This window comes from Megalopta genalis, chromosome 6 (assembly GCF_051020955.1).
Source record: "Megalopta genalis isolate 19385.01 chromosome 6, iyMegGena1_principal, whole genome shotgun sequence".
NCBI lineage: Eukaryota > Metazoa > Arthropoda > Insecta > Hymenoptera > Halictidae > Megalopta > Megalopta genalis.
The window spans coordinates 18,474,603-18,497,014 of NC_135018.1; the positions used below are offsets into that span (position 1 = coordinate 18,474,603).

A 22,412-nucleotide genomic window follows, 5' to 3' on the forward strand; every position below is an offset into this window, starting at 1 on the left:
AACAACTCGAGAGCTACTGGCTAAAAATGAATATATTTAATCTGACACCATTTACGGTAACCCAGTGTAACGATTCTATATCTCGGTGTGCTATATGATAAAGCTTAATTAGGGTTTCTTTTTCAAACAAAACATGCATTTTTGAAATTTTATGGATCATGGACACGCTATCACCACGTGGCGGTAAACAGCCGAACTAAATCTCCGTTGTACGCACAAACAGGGTTGTCGCAAAACATTAGTTATGGGAATATTTTTGAACGTCAGAGCGTACAGAAATAAATCAAGAATACAAGATTGATCAGCAAAATGGCAGAATCTACTGCATCGATACCATATGAAAATAAAACAGATAAGAACACTGCTAAACATAATTAATTGACTTTTTAGGCTTGTTCAAGTATTACGTTAATTAATTGCGTATCGTGATCGTGACATCTTCGTTATTTTCCACATGATATCGATGCAGCAGATTCTCCTAAATACTTCTGTGCACATCATTAATTTTGATTTGCTCTAATTAGGCTTTAATTAATATTTTTCGACGACCATGGATTCCGCATACGGGACTATGGGAGAGAGTTAGTTTGGGCGTCGGTCGCCACGCTGCACCAATGCGCCACAATTCATGGGGCCTATTTTTTTTTTAAAGAAATCAGTAATCAGCAATAATTATGATAACCTCGGATATACGATCGATTCGCTGGATCGCTAAAAACAGTTTGAGACCGAAAACGTTAATTTCGATCCGCTGGTATCGTGTGTTACATATTTGATTTATTTCGATTGTCGAGTTAACAAGTGTCACGGACAGGTGGCGCCACCATTCAATTTTATACGCGCGAGAGTTTGGAAAAGCTAAGGACAGCAATTATAAAAATTTCTATGCACATTTTGTTTGAAATTTCTCCGGACATTTGTTTTTACGCAATCTTACATCACGTTTTAGAAGAAGATTCTGTTTCATGAGTACCCGAAAAGTGCTGCGTTCTTTCTCTTTTCGTTTCTTCCTAAAGAATTAAAGTACCGAACGAATTTTAGCTCGTCTAGGTTTTAATTCTCATCGTGATGCATTTCGTAGTTCAATCTGCAGGTCGCGAATTTGTTCACGAATTTGCACACGGATTTGCACGCGGTTTTATCGCGTACTCGTTGCACGCGGATTTGCTCGTGGTCGTAGTCGTAGATTGTAAATGACACGCGAAACCATAATTTGGTAGATCCGTGGTTCGTGAACAGAAAACTTTCATGGACAAAAATAAGCGTCTGCTCTATGTACGTATGTACTCTATTCTATTGTCTATTCCATTCATATTCCAAATTTCAATATGTACATTGTAAATGGTCTATAATATCCGTCCGATGTTTGTCCATGATCTGCATAAGCGGGAAAAGTCCCACGATGTCTGGTGGTTCTTCGCGTAGTGTTGCCAACCATGTTTCGCTAAAATTGTGCATTTTAGAAAGGTTACTACGTGGTTACTGTTACTCAATGTTTTGATACTTTTGTGTCGTTAACGTATAGTCTCTCGAAAATATGAGGTGCTCGTAACACAATTTCGATCAGTGCTCGAATAACGCCACCGAAAATACTGTCAACGAGAAGTGTCGACGTGTAAAATGGCGTGGTTCGGTGACGGACTGCCTAGCTTGTCGAATTTAAAGGGCCAGATATCGAACTTCACGAAGGAGGTCTTGTCAGAGGGCATCGTAGACGAAATAGGTACGCAGAATTTCATTTTAATTCGAATTCAACTACCGCGAATTGCCATTCGTCTTTTTTACTACGTACGCGTTGCTCGCAGTTGGAGGTTACTCTCGACTGTCAATTTAAGGTTCTGCTTTACCGTGCGAGGGCGCGACAAAGTGGCGGGAAATTCGAATCGCGTGGTTCACGTTGAAATCCGAATTTTCGCTCGAATCGTTTGTTAGTTACGAATCTATATTATATATATATATTATTATATAAAATAGTTATTAAATTAATAATAATTATTTTAATAATTATTAAATTAATTATTAAAATAATTATGATATAAAATAATATATATTATATATATATTATTATTATATATATATATTATAATATATATTATATATATATATTATTTTACGTTCTCGTGCAATTACAATTGTCTTTTACGCGCAGACGAACGTACGAGGGCATTGAACGAAGCGAATCAAAGATGCGTCGAACTTCAAGAGCTGCTCAAGACGAAAGACACCGAGGTAAGTATCAACTTAATCCTAAAAAATTTGTCGGAATCTTTGCGCTTTCGATTCACGAAAATTATAAATACGAAAACCATGGAAAGTGCCTCTCGGTTAAATTAGAACTTTTGTGCGTCGCATAAATCATTTGTCGACTTTCATTTCCCGAGACACGAGAAGGATTCGCTGCGATCGTTTTCAAGGTTTAATAGTTGCTTCGCGACCGGCTGTCGAATTCATTAGAAATCCTTGGTGCCGATGCGCAGATGTCGATCGATTCGATAAGGGTACGGTTACAGCCGCGCCGGTTTTAAATTATTTTAACAGATGTTGCTTTCCATAATAAACGGGATTGAGTGTAATGTAAATACGTTTACCTTATCTCGTGCAACACCTACTTCGAATCCTGCCACCCGCTACATATACACACGTATGTATGTACGACTCGCGCTAGACCGTCGACCCGCCTACCCGTCAAACTGGCAACCCTTTAGGAAGGAGCGATACGCGGAGCGCGTAGTTCAATCTGAACGTAGCAGCGGTGAAAAATAAACAAGTCGGACGTTTCGGCAAGTTCTGTGATTTTATTCGTTGGAATCTCGAAGCAGGAGGGCAACATCGATGTTCGATGTGTCCTCGATGTGTAAATCGGACGTTCGGAGTTCAAATTTTCATGAAATTGTAGCATGCTCGTTCAAGACGAAACGAGTAGATCGTCAGGAGTGAATCCGTGAGTAATACAGTATAATGTCTCCCTTACCGACGCTCAGATCGTCCACAAAAATGGACAATTTGTGAGGAGGAGATACGATTATTCGAGCTTTGCGGTTTATTTTTATAGTTATAAATTGTCCACGATTATAAAAGCACGAGACGCAAGGCTCGAACGATCGTATCTCCTTTTCCCAAATTATCCATTTCAGTGGACAATCTGAGCGTCAGTAAGGGAGACATTACTGTATTGCTCTTTCAAGCTAATTTTTCTCGAAAACGGAGCCTTAAATAAGAAAATGTTATTCCTTTTTCTCGACTTAGTTTTGCACGTGGAATCACTCTATTGCCGGTTGTACCACGATTTTCCGAACACACTGTATAAATATGCATTAAATATGACGGCTGAAACGTATCGCGGATAGATTGACCACAAAAATGAACAATTTGGGAAGAGGAGATACGATTATTCGAGCCTTGCGGTTTATTTTTACAGTTAGAAATTGTCCACAATTATAAAAACGAGCCGCAACGCTCGAACGATCGTATCTCCTCTTCCCAAATTGTCCATTCTTGTGCACAATTTCGTCCACAATCAGATTGTGGACGAAAATGGACAATTTGGGAAGAAGAGATACGATTATTCGAGCCTTGCGGTTTATTTTTACAGTTATAAATTGTCCACAATTATAAAAACACGAGACGCAAGGCTCGAATAATCGTATCTCCTTTTCCCAAATGATCCATTTTAGTAGACAATCGGAGCGTCAGTAAGGGAGACATTACTTGTAGCAGTCCTTCCAACGAGCAAACCATCGTTCTCGTTGAAAATCTATTCGCAATTACGATCCTTCGTAAATATTCAATTTTTGTCGGCGAAAATGTTCAAAACACAGTAAATTCTTTCGAATTGTCCCTCGGCTTGTAAACAAAAATGGACAATACGGAAAGAGAAGATACGATACGCTTGTTTTTATAATTGTATTTATAATAATCGGCGACTATAAAAACGAGCCGCGAATAATCGTATCTCCTCTTCCCAAAATGATCCATTTTAGTGGACAATCGGAGCGTCAGTAAGGGAGACATTACTGTAGCAGTCCTTCCAACGAGTAAACCATCGTTTTCGTTGAAAATCTATTCGCAATTACGATCCTTCGAAAATATTCAATTTTTGTCGGCGATCGTCGCGTTTCTTTCATAAAATATTACCGGTCGAAACGACCTTCGGACGTGCAATCGTTTCATCGTGGAACGAAGAAAGGGGAACACAGAGGGTGGTAAAGGAGGAGGCAGAAGGGGGTCATTGAAGTCTGCGCTCTACACAGTCACGTCGCGTCGCGTCGCATCGCGTCGCGTCGTTCCGGTTCGTTATCGCGGACAATTTGTGGAAGCGAAGAGAGACCGAAAGCGCGCGCGCCGCTGTTCGTTCGTGCTTTTGTGCTAAACTTCAGGACCATGCCCTCTGTTGTTCTACGAACCGATAGATAGCGATGAGCCTACGGTCTACATCGACGATAACGATGCTCGCGCGACCGCTCTCGCATCCTTGAGAAACCGAGACCACAGCCACGATCTATCGTTGACGCGCCGCGAAAATGTTCAAAATACAGTAAATTCTTTCCAATTGTCCCTCGGCTTGCAAACGAAATTGGACAATACGGAAAGAGAACATACGATACGCTCGTTTTTATAATTGTTCACAATCGGCGACTATAAAAACGAGCTAAGAATAATCGTATCTCCTTTTCCCGAATTGTCCAGTTTTGTTTACAAGCTCGCGGGACAATTGGAGAGAATTTACTGTATCGGTTGTCTCGTTGAAACGTATGTATTAAGTCTACCGGAAAGTTCTGTCCGTTCTTGAATTGAAATATAACACAATTTTCATACATTTAATAATATTTTTATTGTAGAATATACTTTCCATCGTTACTTATGTCTTCTTACCTAATATTTTCATTTTATACGACAAAGTGCATTTTACGCGCGCGAAATCGGGTCTAGCGACTTACACAACGGTTACACTTTTAACAATTTTTAAAAATCTAAACTTTGTTAATGTGAAAATTATCTTAGAACGTGATATAACAAATTTCAGTGGTGCCTCAGAGACACCGCTCGAGTGCAAAAGGTTAACTTATGAAAATCCTGTTCTCAAAATATTAGGTCTACCGGAAAGTTCTGTCCGTGTTTGAATTGAAATATAACACAATTTTCATACATTTAATAATATTTATTGTAGAATATACTTTCCATCGTTACTTATGACTTCTTGCCAGCGCGATGGCAACTTGTAAATGCCATTTTTAAAAAATGATTTATTTTTAGAGGCGAAGAACTCGACTAGTGCTCGGTTGGCATCAGCTTCAGTTTTGAATTTTTGTTCCTGTAAAAAGTTTTGCAAAGAGAGAAACAAGTGATAATCGGAGGGTGCTAGGTCCGGGGAGTATGGTGGATGCGACAGAATTTGCCAGCCTAGCTCTGCGATTTTCTGACGAGTCGCCAAAGCAGCACGTGGTCTGGCATTATCATCGGTAGCCATGTTTTCACGATCGCGTCTCACTTAATAATGACACGAGACATCTTTGTTTCAGTTTATTTAGGAGAGTACACGTGTGTAAATGCAATGATAAAGAGAGATAGTCATATATGTCTCAAATCAACGTGTGCATATGGATTGAAACTTGAAGTGACACTATCGGACAGAACTTTCCGGTAGACCTAATAATTATCGATCCAGTCGAATAATCTCTCCGAAATTGTTCCCTTGCGTGTTCATTCGAAGAAATTCTTCGAAAGTCTTGAACAAAATTTTCCCGAACTACAGAAACACTCCGGCAAGGAATATTCGAATAACGTTCGGCGTTCCAAGCGATTTATTCGAAATATGATTCGAAACGAACGTTTCGGTCGCCTCGCTTTCGCTCGATCGTTTCCATCGCTAGGCGTCGCTTCCGATCCTTCCGAACGCAACGGCCTGCTCGACGGCGGCTCGGCGCGGTGTGACGTCACGTGGCTCGGCGCGGTGGTGCGAGATAGCGCGGTATAGGTGATATAACGTTCGGGGAAGGGGAAAGACGGTTATCGCAGCGCAAACCTGAGATAAGGAAGGCAAACAGAAACGCGCATCGTACGGTCTCCGTGCCCACAGCACGGCGTACCACCGGATTTCCTTCTGATTATGGTTACCAATATTTAAGCCCGTGACGTGATTACCGCGTTCCTCGTGTCAACGTACCTTTTTCTATTTTTTTTTTCCCCGTGTCGCCGTCGCCGTCGCCGTTGTCGTACCCGATACCGATTTTTCGTTGCTATTTCAACAACGTCGCCAACGATTCCCTCGAAAATCTCCATCGACACCGCCGCGCGCAATTTTATAACCTCCATAGGAACAAGAATTGCAAACGCTAACGAGGATATATGTTTCGATCATTGACAGATCTCGCTGTTGCGCCGGCAGAACTGCGAGCTTCAGAAAACGGTGATCGAGCTGAACGCAAAACAGAAAGATTCGGTAAGTCAACGAAATACGACATTTTCACCGCCTTACTTTGTTAAGTGTTCCACCGAAAACATAACCCGGCTGCTAACCGGCGTCGAGAAAAATCCGCGAAGATGATGCTCGTTTCTCGTCAACGACGAGAAGCATTCGAAGCCGCGACAATGCAGAAAAAAAACGCGGCTGCTCGTTCTATCGCGAAGGTTCGAGTAACAGTGTCGTTTCTTAACGCGCCGTTTCTTTACCGTTCTCTACCGTTTCTTTTCAAGTATGTACGTACCCGACGCGAACTGTTCGCGTTCGGTTCACTCTCGTAGGTCGCGCCGCGCCGTGTATATGCTAAGTAGCGGACGATGATGCAGATAGAAATCTGCTAAACACTCGCTCCCCCCTCCCGTATCTTGCCCCGTTCGTGCCGCTTGCGCTGTAACGCGCTTCTTCGAGACGTGCCGCCGTTTGTTACCGTTGCGTATTCGCACACCTCGGGAGCCGAAGCTGTTTCGAAGTGCTCGAAAAGAATCCGCCGCCCTCTCCGATCGTTAAACCGGCAATTCCCGGAGACAATCGGCAATGTCACTTCAAGCGCGCCTTCCTTTAGAAAAACAATTTCGCGCGGGATGTTATTTTTCGGCGACTTTTTAACCCATTGACTGCCAACTACGAGATATGTATCTCGTGGTAAACGTCTGTACCAAAACTGTCAGCTACGAGATATCATAGTAGTGGGTGCTGCAAATTTAGATTGGCTACAAATGGCTGTTTGAGTTAGGAACTATTAGAAAGGATGAATGAAAAATGTATACAGGGCGTCCCAAAACTGTCTCGCAATCCGAAAGTGGCGGGTTCCTCGGGTCATTCAATATTTAAATATATGAAGCTACTATTATCAATGAGAAAATATGAGACTTAAAGATGCGACAATATTTGTGTAGAAAAGAGCCTTCGCATGCCATTTCGACATAGAGATGAATTTCACGAGCAGGAGAAAACGCGTCGCTTCCTTTTTCCTTCCTTTTTTTTTTTGTCGAAACACGTGCACCCAGAGGTTACTATACAGGGCGTCCCAAAAATGTCTCGCAATCCGAAAGTAGTGGGTTCCTCGGGTCATTCGAAGCAACTTTTTCCTTTACGAAAATTTTCTCCGAGGCACCGTTAACGAGTTATTAACGAAAAACAGTGACCAATGAGAGGCGAGCTCGCCTAGCGCTTGGCGGCCGAGCCAATGAGCGCACGACAGCCCAGTTCCGCTCATTGGCTTGGCCGGCTCGCGTCAGCTGATCCCTCGCCTCTTATTGGTCACTGTTTTTTGTTAATAACTCGTTAACGGTGCCTCGGAGAACATTTTTGTAAAGGAAGAAGCTGCTTCAAATGATCCGAGGAACCCGCCATTTCCGGATTACGAGACATTTTTGGGACACCCTGTATAGTGTAGAGCAGGGGTGTCAAACTCAAAAGCTAACATGGGCCAAATAAACAATGCTTAACTTTAGGTGGGCCGCAAAAAAAATCAATGTTCATAGAAACAAATATTTTTATTTTGACTAGTACATTGTAATAAACATATATAAAGTTAAATTATTGTTTACGTCCTGATGCTTGACATCTCTTCTCTGGTACTATCTTTCCTATTTCGGGAGAAATTTTATTGGCCGAGACTATTTCTATTTTATTTTTACTTTGCGTCGGATATATTGACTGGGCTGCTAAAATGTTCATCTCGGGCCGCAAGTTTGACACCTCTGGTATAGAGAACATATTGATTATCAAAAAAAAAATACTGTAAATGCCATTGCAATATTATATCGGTAACTTAATATTATTATATTTTGTAAAACTTCGTGTTCTCTCTCTCTCTCTTTTTTCAAATAAAACCGTGGCACCCAGGGCAAGACGCGCTAAATTTGCGTGGCAGTCGATGGATTAAGCGATTGTCGAAGCAACGAAAAAATTGCATCGCAATAATTTCTCGAAATTGTTGACAAAACGCGTGGTTCGACGAGAGTTCTCCCACTGCGAGAGATCTTTGCGACAATCCTGTACGTAGAAACAACGATCACGGGCGCGCAGACGTGTGCTTTGTAAAATTGGCGAAAAAAATATCCATCGATGAGCCGCGCGTTAACAACTGTTTGGGGTCGCGGTCGCAATCGTGTTTGGAGTTGCAGTCGCAGTCGCAAACTAGCACGATTCACGAGCGATGCACCCTCGGCTACGGGCAGTCGCATTCAAAACCAACTGTTGCTTCTTCAACGTTCTAAAGAACGTTCAGATTCCAGTTGTTAGGCAATCGCAAGGATGATCCACGATCCACGATCGAGATCGGGTGTCGTCGAATTGTTTGCCAACAGTTGTACGATTATGCTTCGAATTCGTTCGAATTGCAAATACGATTGATCGAACGCATTCGACTGAATTTTAGGATCCTCTACAGAGGGAGAAATATCGTTGATATCGACCACCGGTTTGCCGATCAAAGAGATCCGGAAATCCTCGTTCGAATCGGTATCGGTTCGCGGGATACAAAATTTCGAAAGGCAGCGAACGTAAGAAGCGACATCGATGCGGCGTCGTTTCACGCGATAGGAACGTTCGCTAGGAATGCCAGATAAGCCGATAACCGTAACCTCGCACTTTATTTCGTATCTTGGGCCAACAAAGGATCGGTCCAACCTCTCCCTTCCACACCCGGTGGCCTCCTAAATGCTGTTCGAGGAGACTCGCTCGTTTCCTCCCTCGCTGCCGATTACGCCGTTACGCGTTACCGGGAGGGTATACGGTAATGTCTCCATAATTGACGCTCAGATTGTCCACATAAATGGACAATCTGGGAAGACGAGTCTTGCGAATTCGAGCGTTGCGACTCGTTTTTGTAGTCACCGATTTTCAATAATATTAATAATAAATAATAATATTATATATATATATTATTTATAATATTTTACTATATACTGTATACTATACTATATATATAGTATATATATTAATTATATTATATATATAGTATATATATATTATATATATAATAATAATATTAATATTATAAATAATATTTTCAAATAATCGTATATTCTCTACCAAAATTGTCCGTTTTTGTGGACAATCGGAGCGTCAATTAGGGAGACATTACTGTATTGCGTCTCCTCGCGTCTCGCACGTCGCATGCCGCGTATCGCAGACCTTCGTTTGTCGCGTTCGACAAACAAATGGTTCAAACGAGCGTCTGACATACCAGGTCGCACGGGCATTATGCGTTCGGCACCCGAAGGAATATAAAGTAGTTATACAGGGTGTCCCAAAAATGTCTCGCAACCCGAGAATGGGAGGTTCCTGAGGTAATTTGAAGTAAGTTTGTCCTTGGCGAAAATGCAATCCACGGCTTTGTTTACGAGCTATTAACGAAAAAGAGTGACCAATGAGAGGTGCGATAACGCTGGCGCAAGGCGGCCGAGCCAATGAGCGGAACTGGGCTGTCGTGCGCTCATTGGCTCGGCCGCCAAGCGCTAGGCGTGCTCGCCTCTCATTGGTCAGTGTTTCTCGTTAATAATTCGTAAACGAAGCCACGGAATGCATTTTCGCTAAGGAAAAAGTTACTTCAAATGATCCCATGAACTTCTCGTTTCTGGTTTGCGAGATATTTTTGGGACATTCTGTAGAACGAACAGCTTAACGGGTGCAAGGGTAGAAGAGAGAACAACAGGATACGGACACGAAAATTTTTGAAAATTTTCGTCGAGCAGTTTTATCAAAAATTCGACGCGAATTATACGCGTCGTCCGTTTTATTTCGCGGCAGCCACGGACCCGGATCTTCGAAAATTCCAAATTTCTCGCATCTCGTAGTACACAAAGAATGAGCGGAACGTGCGAGACACGAGGAGACGCAATACAATAATGTCTCCCTAATTGACGCTCAGATTGTCCACAAAAACGGACAATTTTGGAAGATACAATTATTCGTTTTTATAATTGTTAAAAATCGGTGACTATAAAAACGAGTCGCAACTCTTGAATTCGCAGGGCTCGAATTCGCTAGGCTCCTCTTCCCAAATTGTCCATTTTCGTGGACAATCTGAGCGTCAATTAGGGAGACATTATTGTATTACGTCTGCTTGCAGCTCGTTTTTATAATTGTTGAAAATCAGTGACTATAGAAACGAGTCGCAACGCTCAAAATCGCAAGGCTCGAATTCCCCAAGGCTCCTCTTCGCAGATTGTCCATTTATGTGGACAATCTTAGCGTCAATTAGGGATACATTATTGTATTACGTCTGCTTGTAGCTCGTTTTTATAATTGTTGAAAATCGGTGACTATAAAAACGAGTCGCAACGCTCGAATTCGCTGGGCTCCTCTTCCCAGATTGTCCATTTATGTGGATAATCTGAGCGTCAATTAGGGAGACATTGTATTGCGTCTGCTTGCAGCTCGTTTTTACAATTGTTGAAAATCGGTGACTATAAAAACGAGTCGCAACGCTCGAATTCGCAACGCTCGAATTCGCTAGGCTCCTCTTCCCAAATTGTCCATTTTCGTGGACAATCTGAGCGTCAATTAGGGATACATTATTGTATTACGTCTGTTTGCAGCTCGTTTTTACAATTGTTGAAAATCGGTGACTATAAAAACGAGTCGCGACGCTCGAATTCGCAAGGCTCCTCTTCCCAGATTGTCCATTTTCGTGGACAATCTGAGCGTCAATTAGGGAGACATTACCGTATTATACCCTGCCGGTAACGCGGCAGTCTTCGGTTCGAATCGTTACGCTGCATTCTCGACGCGGAGCACCGGATGTAGCCGGTGACCTCCGACACTTTCGGCTTTTAATAACCGATCGAATCAGGTGGTAAAACGTCGCGCGACTCGTCCATTTCCATCACGTGTTGAACGAGGGCGGGCAAGATGAAATTCGTTGCCGCGTCGTGACACGACGACACCGCCGACGCCGTGACGCCGCGCCGTGCAAGTGTCTCGCTGTGACGTCGCGACGCTGTGACTCACCATCCCCCCGACAACAATAGCCATGGCCGTTTTCGAGTGCGGTCGGTCTCAACTGTCGGGTCCTTGAAGTCCACCGCAATTGCTGATTCGAAAAATTACTTAATGCGTCGCTTATCGGGCTCCGTTTAAAAATTTTCCACGTTTCCGCTAATTGTAAGCTTCTAGCCGCGAGGCGAAAACATTTTGAAACGCAACAACGGAACGATCTTATTTCGCTGGCATAACAAAATATGGCACGACGGAAAATAGCGCGGCGTTTCGTTTATGTCGCTATGGGTATAGGCGTATATGTTGTAATTATTAGCGTTTCATCTTCCCCGATAACGCGTCGAAATACGATAGGTCGAGCATCGAAGGGTGCTTACTCCCCGGGGGTGATAGTGACTATGACTACCTTCCCTCGTGAATGGCTATAAATGTAGGTCGATCGAGTTTCTACTCTTCTACGTGCTGCTGCTGCTGTTGCTGCTGCTGCTAGTTGCCGTTTTTGTTGTTGTTGTTGCTGCTGTTGCTGCTGCTATTGTTACCGCTGCAGATCTCCCTGCGATGTCCAAATAATAATTTTGACCTAAGGTCAGTATATAAAATTTGCAGACATAAGAATCGTATAAGATTCGCTAATTCGGAGAGCATCATCGTTTTGGATCTTCATCGAAAATATACAGTAATTCCAGGAGATTTGTATTATTTCACATCTTCGTTCGACGTCTCGCAACATTTTATCGACTCCGACTTGTCGCGTTTACAAGCCCTAAGCGGGTTTATCCGACCTGCTTAACGACGGACTGAAGGAACAACAGGTGTGCGAATACCGGAATCCGTGTTTCCCCGTTTTCACACGACGTATCGAAGAATAGGCAGACCCGAACGGTAACTTTGCTGGAAGAACTCGCGATTTCGTTGCTGTCGGTGAGTTGTCCCGGCGAGTTGTTTCGTTGTCGCTTCGGCTCGGCGAAAGTTGCGTGGTGCGTGGAAAAACATTTTACCGAACGATTTCGGTCACGGGCTAGAATTTGTATTAGAAAAATTCGACGAGATTCGCCTATGCGCGAAAGGACTCCGGCAACCTGTTCACACGAATACCGCACCGCTAAGCCGAATAACCGAGCTGACCGAGCTAACCGGAACGGTGTTTCGTCGGACGCGAACAGCGGATCTTCCGGTGAAACGGGAAAGACGTCTCTCGTAGGTGGACTCGAGGAAAAAATAGGGGAGAAAGAAGGACGAGGCACGGGAAACGGTGAACTGGGAATGAACATGACCCTACGATTAGCATAATGTCACCGGTAACGCGCCTTTTCCACTCTGGTTCGGTTCAGCTGCGCCCGCAGCACGGGTTCGCATGGGGGCCGATAAAAATGTCCTGTCCTGTTAACAACGATGCGTCGTACATACATACGTACGCACGTACGCAAACACGTTCGAAAGGAAAACGCGGCAGCTAGCCTAATTACATTATTCATGACCGTGCCCGCGGTTGTTCCTCGACCGAAACTCTGTGAACTTTGCTGCGGGGACAACGCGAGCGCGTAAATAAGTCTTCGGCCGGGAATTTTCTTTCGGATCTCCTGGCTTCGAGAAGCACAAAATATCCCCTTGAAAAGAACGAAAACCGTTCCTCCTGCATGCAACAGCAGCGCGGAGCGAACACGCGGCAAAACGTGCAGCCTATACTTGGTCGAATTGCGCGAGTTCGGTGTGCAGTTTGCGTCCGCGTCAGCGAAAAGAAATACGAAAGGAGATACGTAGGGCTTAAAAGACTGACGCGATATTCGACGTTGCTTCATTTCTCTTCTTTCGGCGATCGCGTATACCGTACACCGTGTATCGTATATACCGACGCTGAAATAGTTACGGTAATGTCTCTCTGATTGACGCCCAGATTGCGCAGAAAAATGGACAATTTGGGAAGAGGAGATACGATTGTTCGAGTCTTGTGGTTTATTATTTATAGTTAGAAATTGTACACAATTATAAAAACACGAGACAATTACAAAAACAAGGCTCGAATAATCGTATCTCCTCTTCCCAGATTGTCCATTTTAGTGGACAGTAAGGAAGAGCGTCTGAGCGTCAGTAAGGGAGACGTTACTGCAGGTTGTGTCTAGTCCAGAAGCATCGTCGCGGATCTATGTTTCCTGTATAAAGTTATGCATGGTATGACAAACGATTCTAGCGCTACTTTGCTTGTAAATTTCGATGCTACACTCCGCTTTGCTAGTCGGTCCTGCTCTTTAGAATCTCGCGGTGCTCTCCGAGATTTAGCTCGACCGACCGAGTTCGAGATTTAGTTTTGCAGGATATTTGGCAATTATAGCAATAAGATCGACATATTTGCGGTCAGTGTTATTAGGTTCGAAACAAGTCCTTACAAAACTGTTCATCCGATTCACTGCTTTATCGCCGTTCGACATAAGGTGTCCCTTGTTTTTATTGTTATAAAACTGGGTACAGTAACGTCTCCCTTACTGACGCTCAGATTGTGCTCAAAAATGGACAGTTTGGGAAGAGGAGACACGATTGTTCGAGCCTTGCAGTTTATCTTTATAGTTAGAAATTCTCCACAGTTATAAAAACACGAGACGCAAGGCTCGAATAATCGTATCTCCTCTTCCCAGATTGTCCATTTTAGTGGACAATTTGAGCGCGTCAATAAGGGAGACATTACTGTACATATTGAACAGCGATAGGGTGTAATACTCGGGCAACATGGTTTACGAATCGCGCGACACAAGGGCGATAGAATGTTTTCCATTTTGACAAGATGTCGACGATGCCGCGCATTCGGAGCCAATTTCGACCCGATGGACTCGAGCCATTTGCCAAAATCTCCGCTACGGTGAAAACTTGCTTCATTCATGTTTTTGCGCGCAAACGTATGCGGGTGTGCGTTTAACGAATCACCTAATATTACGACGCGTCGACGTACAGTAACGTCTCTCTAATTGACGCTCAGATTGTCCACAAGAATGGACAATTTGGGAAGAGGAGATACGATTATTCGAGCCTTGCGGTTTATTATTTATAGTTATAAATTGTCCAAAATTATAAAAACGAGCCGCAAGGCTCGAATAATCGTATCTCCTCTTCCCAAATTGCCCATTTTAGTGGACAATCTGAGCGCGTCAGTAAGAGAGACATTACTGTGTTTCTTAACACTGAACCAACCGAGCAGTAATGACAGTGCATTGACTCATAAGAGTGAAAAGATAGAATTCATTTGGATTTTGTACAGTTTTAATTGTGAGACTTGTTTCAATAATATAATTTGTTCGATCATTTCCTACGAAGAAGTCTCCAAAGTTCGTAGTATCGTGAAATAAGAAATCGGTCATTTTGACCGTGGTAGGTTTAGTGTTAACACCGAGTCGATCGTTGAACAACCGACAAACTCAGCGAATGCGAAGTGTTAACGCGAACTCGTAGCTCCGAATGTCGAGACGAAACTGGGAGACACGTGGTCCCGCGCTGCGAGATCGTGCTACTCCGTGGTTACACGTTCTTCGTTTCCACGCAAACGCGTGCGTGCTGTGTGCTGTTCACATATGCTGTGTGCCGAGTTCTACACGCTGTATGTATGCTGTATGCACCGCCGCGATCACTGCCGACCAATGTTCGTGTCACCTCTAGCCGTTCGTACGCAACAGGGAATCTACAAGGTGTCCCAAGAATGTCTCGCAATCCAGAAATGGGGGATTCTTGAGGTCGTTTGGAGTAACTTTTTCCTTAGCGAAAATTCAATCCGCCGCTTTGTTTACGAGTTATCGATGAAAAACAGCGACCAATAAGAGGCGAGAGATCAGCTGGCGCGAGACGGCCGAGCCAATGAGCGGAACTGGGCTGTCGTGCGCTCATTGGCTCGGCCGCCAAGCGCTGAGCGAGCTCGCCTCTCATTGGCCAGTGTCTTTCGTTGATAACTCGTAAACGAAGCCTCGGAGAACATTTTCGCAAAGGAAAAAGTTGCTTCAAATGACCTCAGGAACCCCCCATTTCCGGATTGCGAGACATTTTTGGGACATCCTGCATTTGCCCGTAGAATATATCTTGACGTGTCATCGGTGTGCACATCTATTTTTGATACCTGCGTCGTCGACGTCAGCAGTGTCGATATAGATGTCGTTGTCGTTGTCGTTGTCGTTGTCGTCGGTGTCAGTGCTAGTTCGTGCGACCGGAGCAACGATGCACGTTTCTGTGTCAGCAGCAGCAAAACGGCAGAGCAACAGCGACGATAGAGCGCGATAGGTTCTCGATGCGTGCGTGCCTTGTTGCTCGGTTGCCGGGACGGTTGCTCGCGTGCTCGCTTGCGTGCCTGTGCCCTCTCCTCTCCGCGGCCGAGGGTTGCCCGATGGTTGCACGATAGCAGGAGTAGGAGGTGCAGCGGCAAGCGGCACCGAACGCTCAGTCGGTTCTCGACGGTCGAACGGTGAACGCGGGTCCGAGCTCTCGGATGCGCGAACATCTCCGTTCAGTTTCCAGTCGTAGTCGAACGGCAACCACCTTCTCGAGTTGTTCCGTAGCAGCGAAACGCCGCCGTGGCCGTTGGATGGGGCTCGCCTCGGCTTGCCTCCCTTCGGCTTGTGTTATCTCCTCGGCAGAGGATACACCCTTACGCGGGAAAGAGGCTTAACAGCAGGGTAGACGAGTGTCCGTTCGACATCAAGTAAGAGAAACAAATTTATTATACATTTACGATTTCGCGGAAGACGATCGCGAACAGCGCCAACATTATTCTGGCCGATGGCATATTCGAATTGCAACGAATTGCAAGTGCCGTTGACTCCGGTGCACGGTTATTTGCACAGTCTCGACGTCGCCAGCTGGCTTCTACGATATTAGGCTCCCATATAGGCGATGACAATGTCCCGCGAGCCTGCCCCGATAGGTTCTCCGCACTTCTGCAGAGCACTCCGCACCGAGACGGGCGCTGAAACAAGGTTAACAATTCCCTCGGCGCTACGAATAATCTAGTTAGCCGCCGCGATAGCTATGAAACGGTCCGGAAAAGTTGGTGGCGCATGTCGGTCGTCGCGAGTGCGGGGGCGAGTGCGGCGGCGAGTGACCGGCGGCTGATTAGTGAGCGAGGGTGAGGACGAGGGTGCGCGATAATACGTATACGTCAGCAAGGCGACGCAACAAGTTTCCACCGGGACGTGCGATTCAACTTCATCATCCCCTTGCGCTCGATCGACGCGTCGTCGCGTCGCGAGCAAGCGCGAACAATCCACCAAATTCGCCTCGTCGGTTCAGCTAGCATGCATGTTCGAGAATGATCCATATTCTTTCCGGTTTACGATCGGAAACGATTGTTCTGGTTACGAGCAACACGATTTCTGCGACATCTGCGCAGAACCGCCGCGGCGAGGCGAGGCGAGGCGAGGCAAGGCGAGGCGAACCGTGCCGCATCACGCCACGCTCGCAAACATTACAAACAGGATTAACAGTCGTTGTGCAAACAACCTCTCGAGAAGCGGTTTTCCGTAAATGCGCTTCGAAAGCTTTTCGTTCGCTCCGTTTAAAGATTTTTCTCCCGTCACGAACGTGGACCCGTATAGATACGAATTGCAGGTAATAATGAGCACGAGGCGAGGTGCTCGAGGTTCTCGGGTATGCCGAAGCATCGGTATCATTTTCGAGAAATTTATTGCAATTTTGAAATCGAAACAAATGATCGAGTCCGTAAGAGGACGCTTCTTTCGATTAGATAGATTGGATAGATTTGATCGATGAGAGCCACGATAGGACGATCTTCACGATGGAAAAAATGTGTTGCGACCTTCGAAATCTTCGATTCGCGGATCAAGTTCCGGGTAATATGACGGATAAGGAGAACGGTGGTCTAATCTTCGCGCCTTGTGGTTTTACTTTACGTTGCCGGGGAATACGCTCGTACGTTTCGCTGCGATTCGCCGACACGCCGGTGATGCATTTTGCGATATATTATTCAACAAAATCTAGGAGGAACGTAGAAACGAGTCGAGAAATATGATCCTATATTTTTTGGACCGTGTCGTAGTAAGACGTAAGAGATATGTATATTTATTATGCGAGCACAGTAATGTCTCTCTAATTGACGCTCGAATTGTCCACACAAAAAAATGGTCAATTTGGGAAGAGGGGAGATACGATTATTCGAGCCTTGCAACTCGTTCTTATAGTTACCGATTGTCAACAATTATAAAATACGAGCTACAAGGCTCGAATAATCGTATCTGCTCTCCGCAAATTGTCCATTTTTCTGGACAATCTGAGCGTCAATTAGGGAGACATTGCTGTACTTGATGCGTGTTCTCTTTGCCGTTCGAGAAAAACGATTTTACCAGCAAATATTTGTAAACAAAATAATCGTATCTTCACTTCGCAAATTGTCCATTTCTCTGGACAATCTGAGCGTCAATTAGGGAGACATTACTATTCTTGACGCGTGTTCTCTCTGCCGTTCGAGAAGAACGATTTTACCAGCAAATATTTGTAAACAAAAGAACGAAGAATATCTCGTAAAAAGGATTGTCCGGTTGAGCAGCGTAGTGCAGAGCAGAGCAGAGCAAAGCAGAGCAAAGAAAGAAACGCTATTGATATTTGTTACGGTACAAAGTAGAATAACCGTGTTTATCGGTGCAGATAAAACGCGAAGGACAAATTTCTACGATTACCGAACGTTAACGAACGCGTGGAACAATTAACCACGCGAGTAGCTGCGACGTTCGTTCCAGCAATTTTTATTGCAAAAGTGAAGTTAACCGCCTGATAAGCTCGCGGTGTCGTTTTATCTTTGGCATAGTAATGGATGTGTGCATCGATGCATCGAACCTCGAAAGTGTTTTTTCTACCGTGAAATATTCGCCGTCCTTTGAAATAAGAAGAAGAAACCAATTCCAGCCGCGGCAAATGTGAAGAGTAGGGAGCTGCAGCGATTTCGATTTCGATTCGATTCGATTCGATTCGATTCTCGCGCGATTGAAACGGCAGAAAACAGTGGAAAGGACAGAGAATGCCACGGGCGAGACACGCGTGCCTGCTGCCTTAGTTGCCAGGTAATTAAGTCGATCCTTGTACTCTAACCTTGCAGTCGATAATTCTAAATCTGCAAATAATATCGCTGGTAATAATGTGCAATTCCACGTGATCCGTGTTACGTCCGTCATGCGGCATTTCGAATGCGCTGGCCTTTTATCGTTCCGCGAGCAGTATCCTCTCCTAGCTTCTTTTACAAGTTGTATTGTTGTTCGATAAACTTCGCGACGCGTGGATCGAGCTAACCAGCGTTACAAAGTACAATTAACCCGGCTGCCATTTTGAAGCTGGTCGCACGACATCGTGTGTAGCCTCTAGAAAGATGACTGTGTATTATCGCTTTGGGAACAACGATTGTTTAGTCTGCTGCAACGCAATGCAACGCAACGCAACGCAACGCAACAACGCCGATCCCTTGAACGGGACAGTCGACGATCGACGATCCAAAGCAATTCGTTCCAATTTGATATTTCTTCGAAACGCAAGAGACGCCTCTAGAACGAGTTTTTGAAAATCGTGCCTGGCCTAATTCGCTTCGTCGATTTTCGTCCGAATTTCGTAGCTAGGAAATATGGAGGAGTCCTTGGCTCGGCTAGGAAAAACGAAGATTGCTCGACGTTGAGAAAGATGTAAAAATATCCGCGGAGGTGTAAACGTAATCAAGGTCTTCGTCCAGCGATCCAGTTGCGCAATAGAAGCACACACGTAATTGTCGTGCCACCGGTTCACAATTGCGAACCGTGGTAACGATCCGCGATCCATTATTCAAGATTCTCCGATTTCGAGTTTCGTTCTTTTTTCTCGATTTTTCCTACATTCTCTATTCCGCTGCGTAACGGAGCCGGTTATTTTGTGCTGCGACGAATTGTCGCGCGTTTCGTTTCTTTTCGGACACGAGTCGCTTTAACGCGTTCGGTGCCCACGATCGAGCACTAAAAAATTCCTACAAAATCAAAGCAATTTAATTAATCGAGCCGAAAGTACTAGAAAGTTAAAGTTTATCGTAGTGGATGATATTAGAACTCCTTCGCATCCGAAACATTCTAGTCAAACTCAGTTTGTTCGAATATATTACAATGAAAATGAATTTTCAATTGGTCAAAGATCAGTGTCGCCCATATCAGCCGTTTATTTTGAAAGTGGCCTAAATCCATTTATTTGAAAATCCAGATATTTAAGGTTTTTACGTTTTAATAAATTAAAAAATATTGCTAATTGATAACATGGTGGTATAATGTTTTTGTGTTCCTAAGGGTCACTGCGTTCTTTCAGCTTTGCTGACATTAAATTATATGTATAAGGTAGAAATGTGAATATTAAAATAGCTAGCTCGGTGTTTTTGAAAAATGACTTAGGGCACTTTCAAAATAAACAGCTCATATTTGACCGACGTGACGCTGAACGTGTTAAGTGCATCAAATAGGACATATTAGGACAAAATTTCTTGATTCGAGAATAACGAAAATAAAAAGAATAAAGAAATATAGGAATGTCTTATTCGATAAACACCTGTAAAGCGAAATATACCCAAAAACGAAGTAAAGTCGCAGCAATTTGTCACCGCGATTTAACCGACTACAGCCTACGTAATCTCGTGTAAAGTTCAGGGTTCGTCGAGAGAAGAAAATGGCGGTCGGTTGACGCTCGAGCCGCGCGTTGCTTCGTGAATTTCGGAAAAGCGATCCCCGATAGATGACGATGTTTTGGGAAAAGGGGACAGCAAGAATGAAAAAAAATTGCCGGCTCGACGACGGAACGCTCGTTATCGAAACGTACCGAAATGTAAAAGGATAAATCGGAATCGTCCGGTTTACATTTATTAACTTTTTCGGGCCGAGGGGAGGAGTCTCTGGACAACTTTTTCATTGCTCGGAAACGGTTTTGCATAGACGTTGCAAGGATGTTGCATCGACTCGGACAACGTGGACTAATGAGTATGTACTTTGGCGAAAGAAAAAGTAGAAGAAGCAGGAGCAGAATGGAACAAAGTCGAAGGAGCGCGTCGTGCGAGTCGTTGCTTTGTCGGATAAGGTTCGAAGGTTGATCTTCAGGACGAAATCTGCCGAGCGATGGGAACGAGGAGGGAGTTTGAAATGAAACGCGAACGAGAAAAGTAAGTACATACATACACCTGCATGGACGAACGCGATGGATACGCGTTGCCGCGTTGTGTCGTTGCTCGTTGCTCGTCGCCGCGGTGTGCAGCAGCAACGTGCCGGAGAAACTCACGAGTTAGTTTGAGTTTTGAGGCGTGAATTGAAACGCGCGTCGCGCGGAATGCTGTAAACTCGAGTAAATTAACACCCGGATATTTTCTCCCGAAGACAGGGGGCTGCACAAAAATTGTGGCGTTATTTATTCCGACGCGTTGCACCGACCGTTCCATCCGATCCAGGGTGAACAGAACAACGTACACCAAAACTCTACGAATTCGAAAACTCGTAACAGTTCGTTCGGTATTTATTCATTAGCGAGGTCGATAATGAAATACGATCTCGGCTGAAATCAGTACTGTAGCTATTGGGTTGGCAACTAAGTAATTGCCGATTTGTTCAATGAAATAAAAAATTTCTTTTTACTTAGAATGAAGTTTAATCTGTAATGTATTTTCCATTTTGTTCGATGACCTTTCGCCATCTCTCTGACAACTTGAAAATTCCACGCTCGTAGAAAGTCTGATCCTTTTCGGCCAAAAACGCTCAAATTGTGCAGAAAAATGGACAATTTGGGAACAGGAGATACGATTATTCCGACTTTGCACCATGTTTTTAGAATCGTTGACAATCGGTAACTACTGGGTTGGCAACTAAGTAATTGCTGATTTGTTCAATGAAATAAAAAATTTCTTTTTACTTGGAACGAAGTTTAATCTGTAATGTATTTTCCATTTTGTTCGACGACCTTTCGCCATCTCTCTGACAACTTGAAAATTCCACGCTCGTAGAAAGTCTGATCCTTTTCGGCCGAAAACTGAGTTAAGTGAGATTTTACAGCGTCATCATCGTTAAAAGTTTTACCGCGAAGGGAGTTGTCCAGGGATCGAAATAAGTGGTAATCCGATGGCGCGAGATCAGGGCTATATGGTGGGTGTAACATCAATTCCCAACCAATATCCATCAATTTTTGCCGAGTGGACAAAGACGTGTGCGGCCTAACATTGTCCTGCTGGAAAATGACACCTTTACGATCGACAAATTCTGGTCGCTTTTCCTTGACCGCTGCATTCAATTTGTCCAGTTGCTAACATTCACGGATAATAAAAAATAACATAATAATAATAATAATAATTTTATAATATAACATTTACGGATATCATAAAAATGGGAGTGAGAGACATCTATAACTGAAATCGGCAATTACTTAGTTGCCAACCCAATATATTATCAAAACCTCCTCGTTGAGACTGAAGCTAATCCTTTTATTGGTTTCAATATTAACACTATGCCGTCCGGTGGCACCACGCTGGTGCCATGCAAAAACTATTTGTTGTATGCCGGCGGTACCACTTTGGTGCCATTTTAGAAAACTGAAATAACATTTGAACTATATTTTTTGGGTGTTAAAAAAATCAGCAAGCTAACTATAGCATTGTGGTCGCATTTCCTTGACCGCTGCATTCAATTTGTCCAGTTGCTAACATTCACGGATAATAAAAAATAACATAATAATAATAATAACAATTTTATAATATAACATTTACGGATATCATAAAAATGGGAGTGAGAGGCATCTATAACTGAAATCGGCAATTACTTAGTTGCCAACCCAATATATTATCAAAACCTCCTCGTTGAGACTGAAGCTAATCCTTTTATTGGTTTCAATATTAACACTATGCCGTCCGGTGGCACCACGCTGGTGCCATGCAAAAACTACCTGTTGTATGCCGGTGGTGCCACTTTGGTGCCATTTTAGAAAACTGAAATAACATTTGAACTATATTTTTTGGATGTTAAAAAAGTCAGCAAGCTAACTATAACAT

At 43.9% G+C, this 22,412-nt stretch overlaps 1 protein-coding gene and 1 long non-coding RNA gene across 7 annotated transcripts in view; one reads left to right on the forward strand and one right to left on the reverse strand.

Annotated features, from left to right (window-relative positions):
• Window positions 1-1,270: 1,270 nt before the first annotated feature.
• LOC117218885 (uncharacterized) lies at window positions 1,271-6,742 on the reverse strand. Of its 3 annotated transcripts, none has more exons than XR_013033603.1 (3): window positions 6,476-6,742; window positions 6,164-6,415; window positions 1,271-1,444 (listed from the first exon to the last, which is right to left on the reverse strand). It is a non-coding gene; the product is annotated as an uncharacterized LOC117218885 (long non-coding RNA). The 3 variants fall into 3 exon arrangements; XR_013033602.1 differs by lacking the exon at window positions 1,271-1,444 and adding an exon at window positions 4,807-5,311; XR_013033601.1 differs by lacking the exon at window positions 1,271-1,444 and having other exon boundaries at window positions 6,160-6,415.
• Window positions 1,446-22,412, forward strand: part of LOC117218876 (uncharacterized) — a 56,687-nt gene continuing 35,720 nt past the window's right edge. The window contains exons 1-3 of one of the 4 annotated variants that reach the window (XM_033467596.2): window positions 1,446-1,723; window positions 2,150-2,229; window positions 6,365-6,439. In XM_033467596.2, coding sequence (XP_033323487.2) covers window positions 1,621-1,723; window positions 2,150-2,229; window positions 6,365-6,439 — 258 coding nt within the window. In that variant the 5' untranslated portion in view covers window positions 1,446-1,620. Of the gene's footprint in view, window positions 1,724-2,149; window positions 2,230-6,364; window positions 6,440-15,797; window positions 16,080-16,885; window positions 16,985-20,322; window positions 20,544-22,412 lie in introns of those variants that run through there. The other 3 variants (XM_033467598.2, XM_033467597.2, XM_033467599.2) reach the window with 3 other exon arrangements.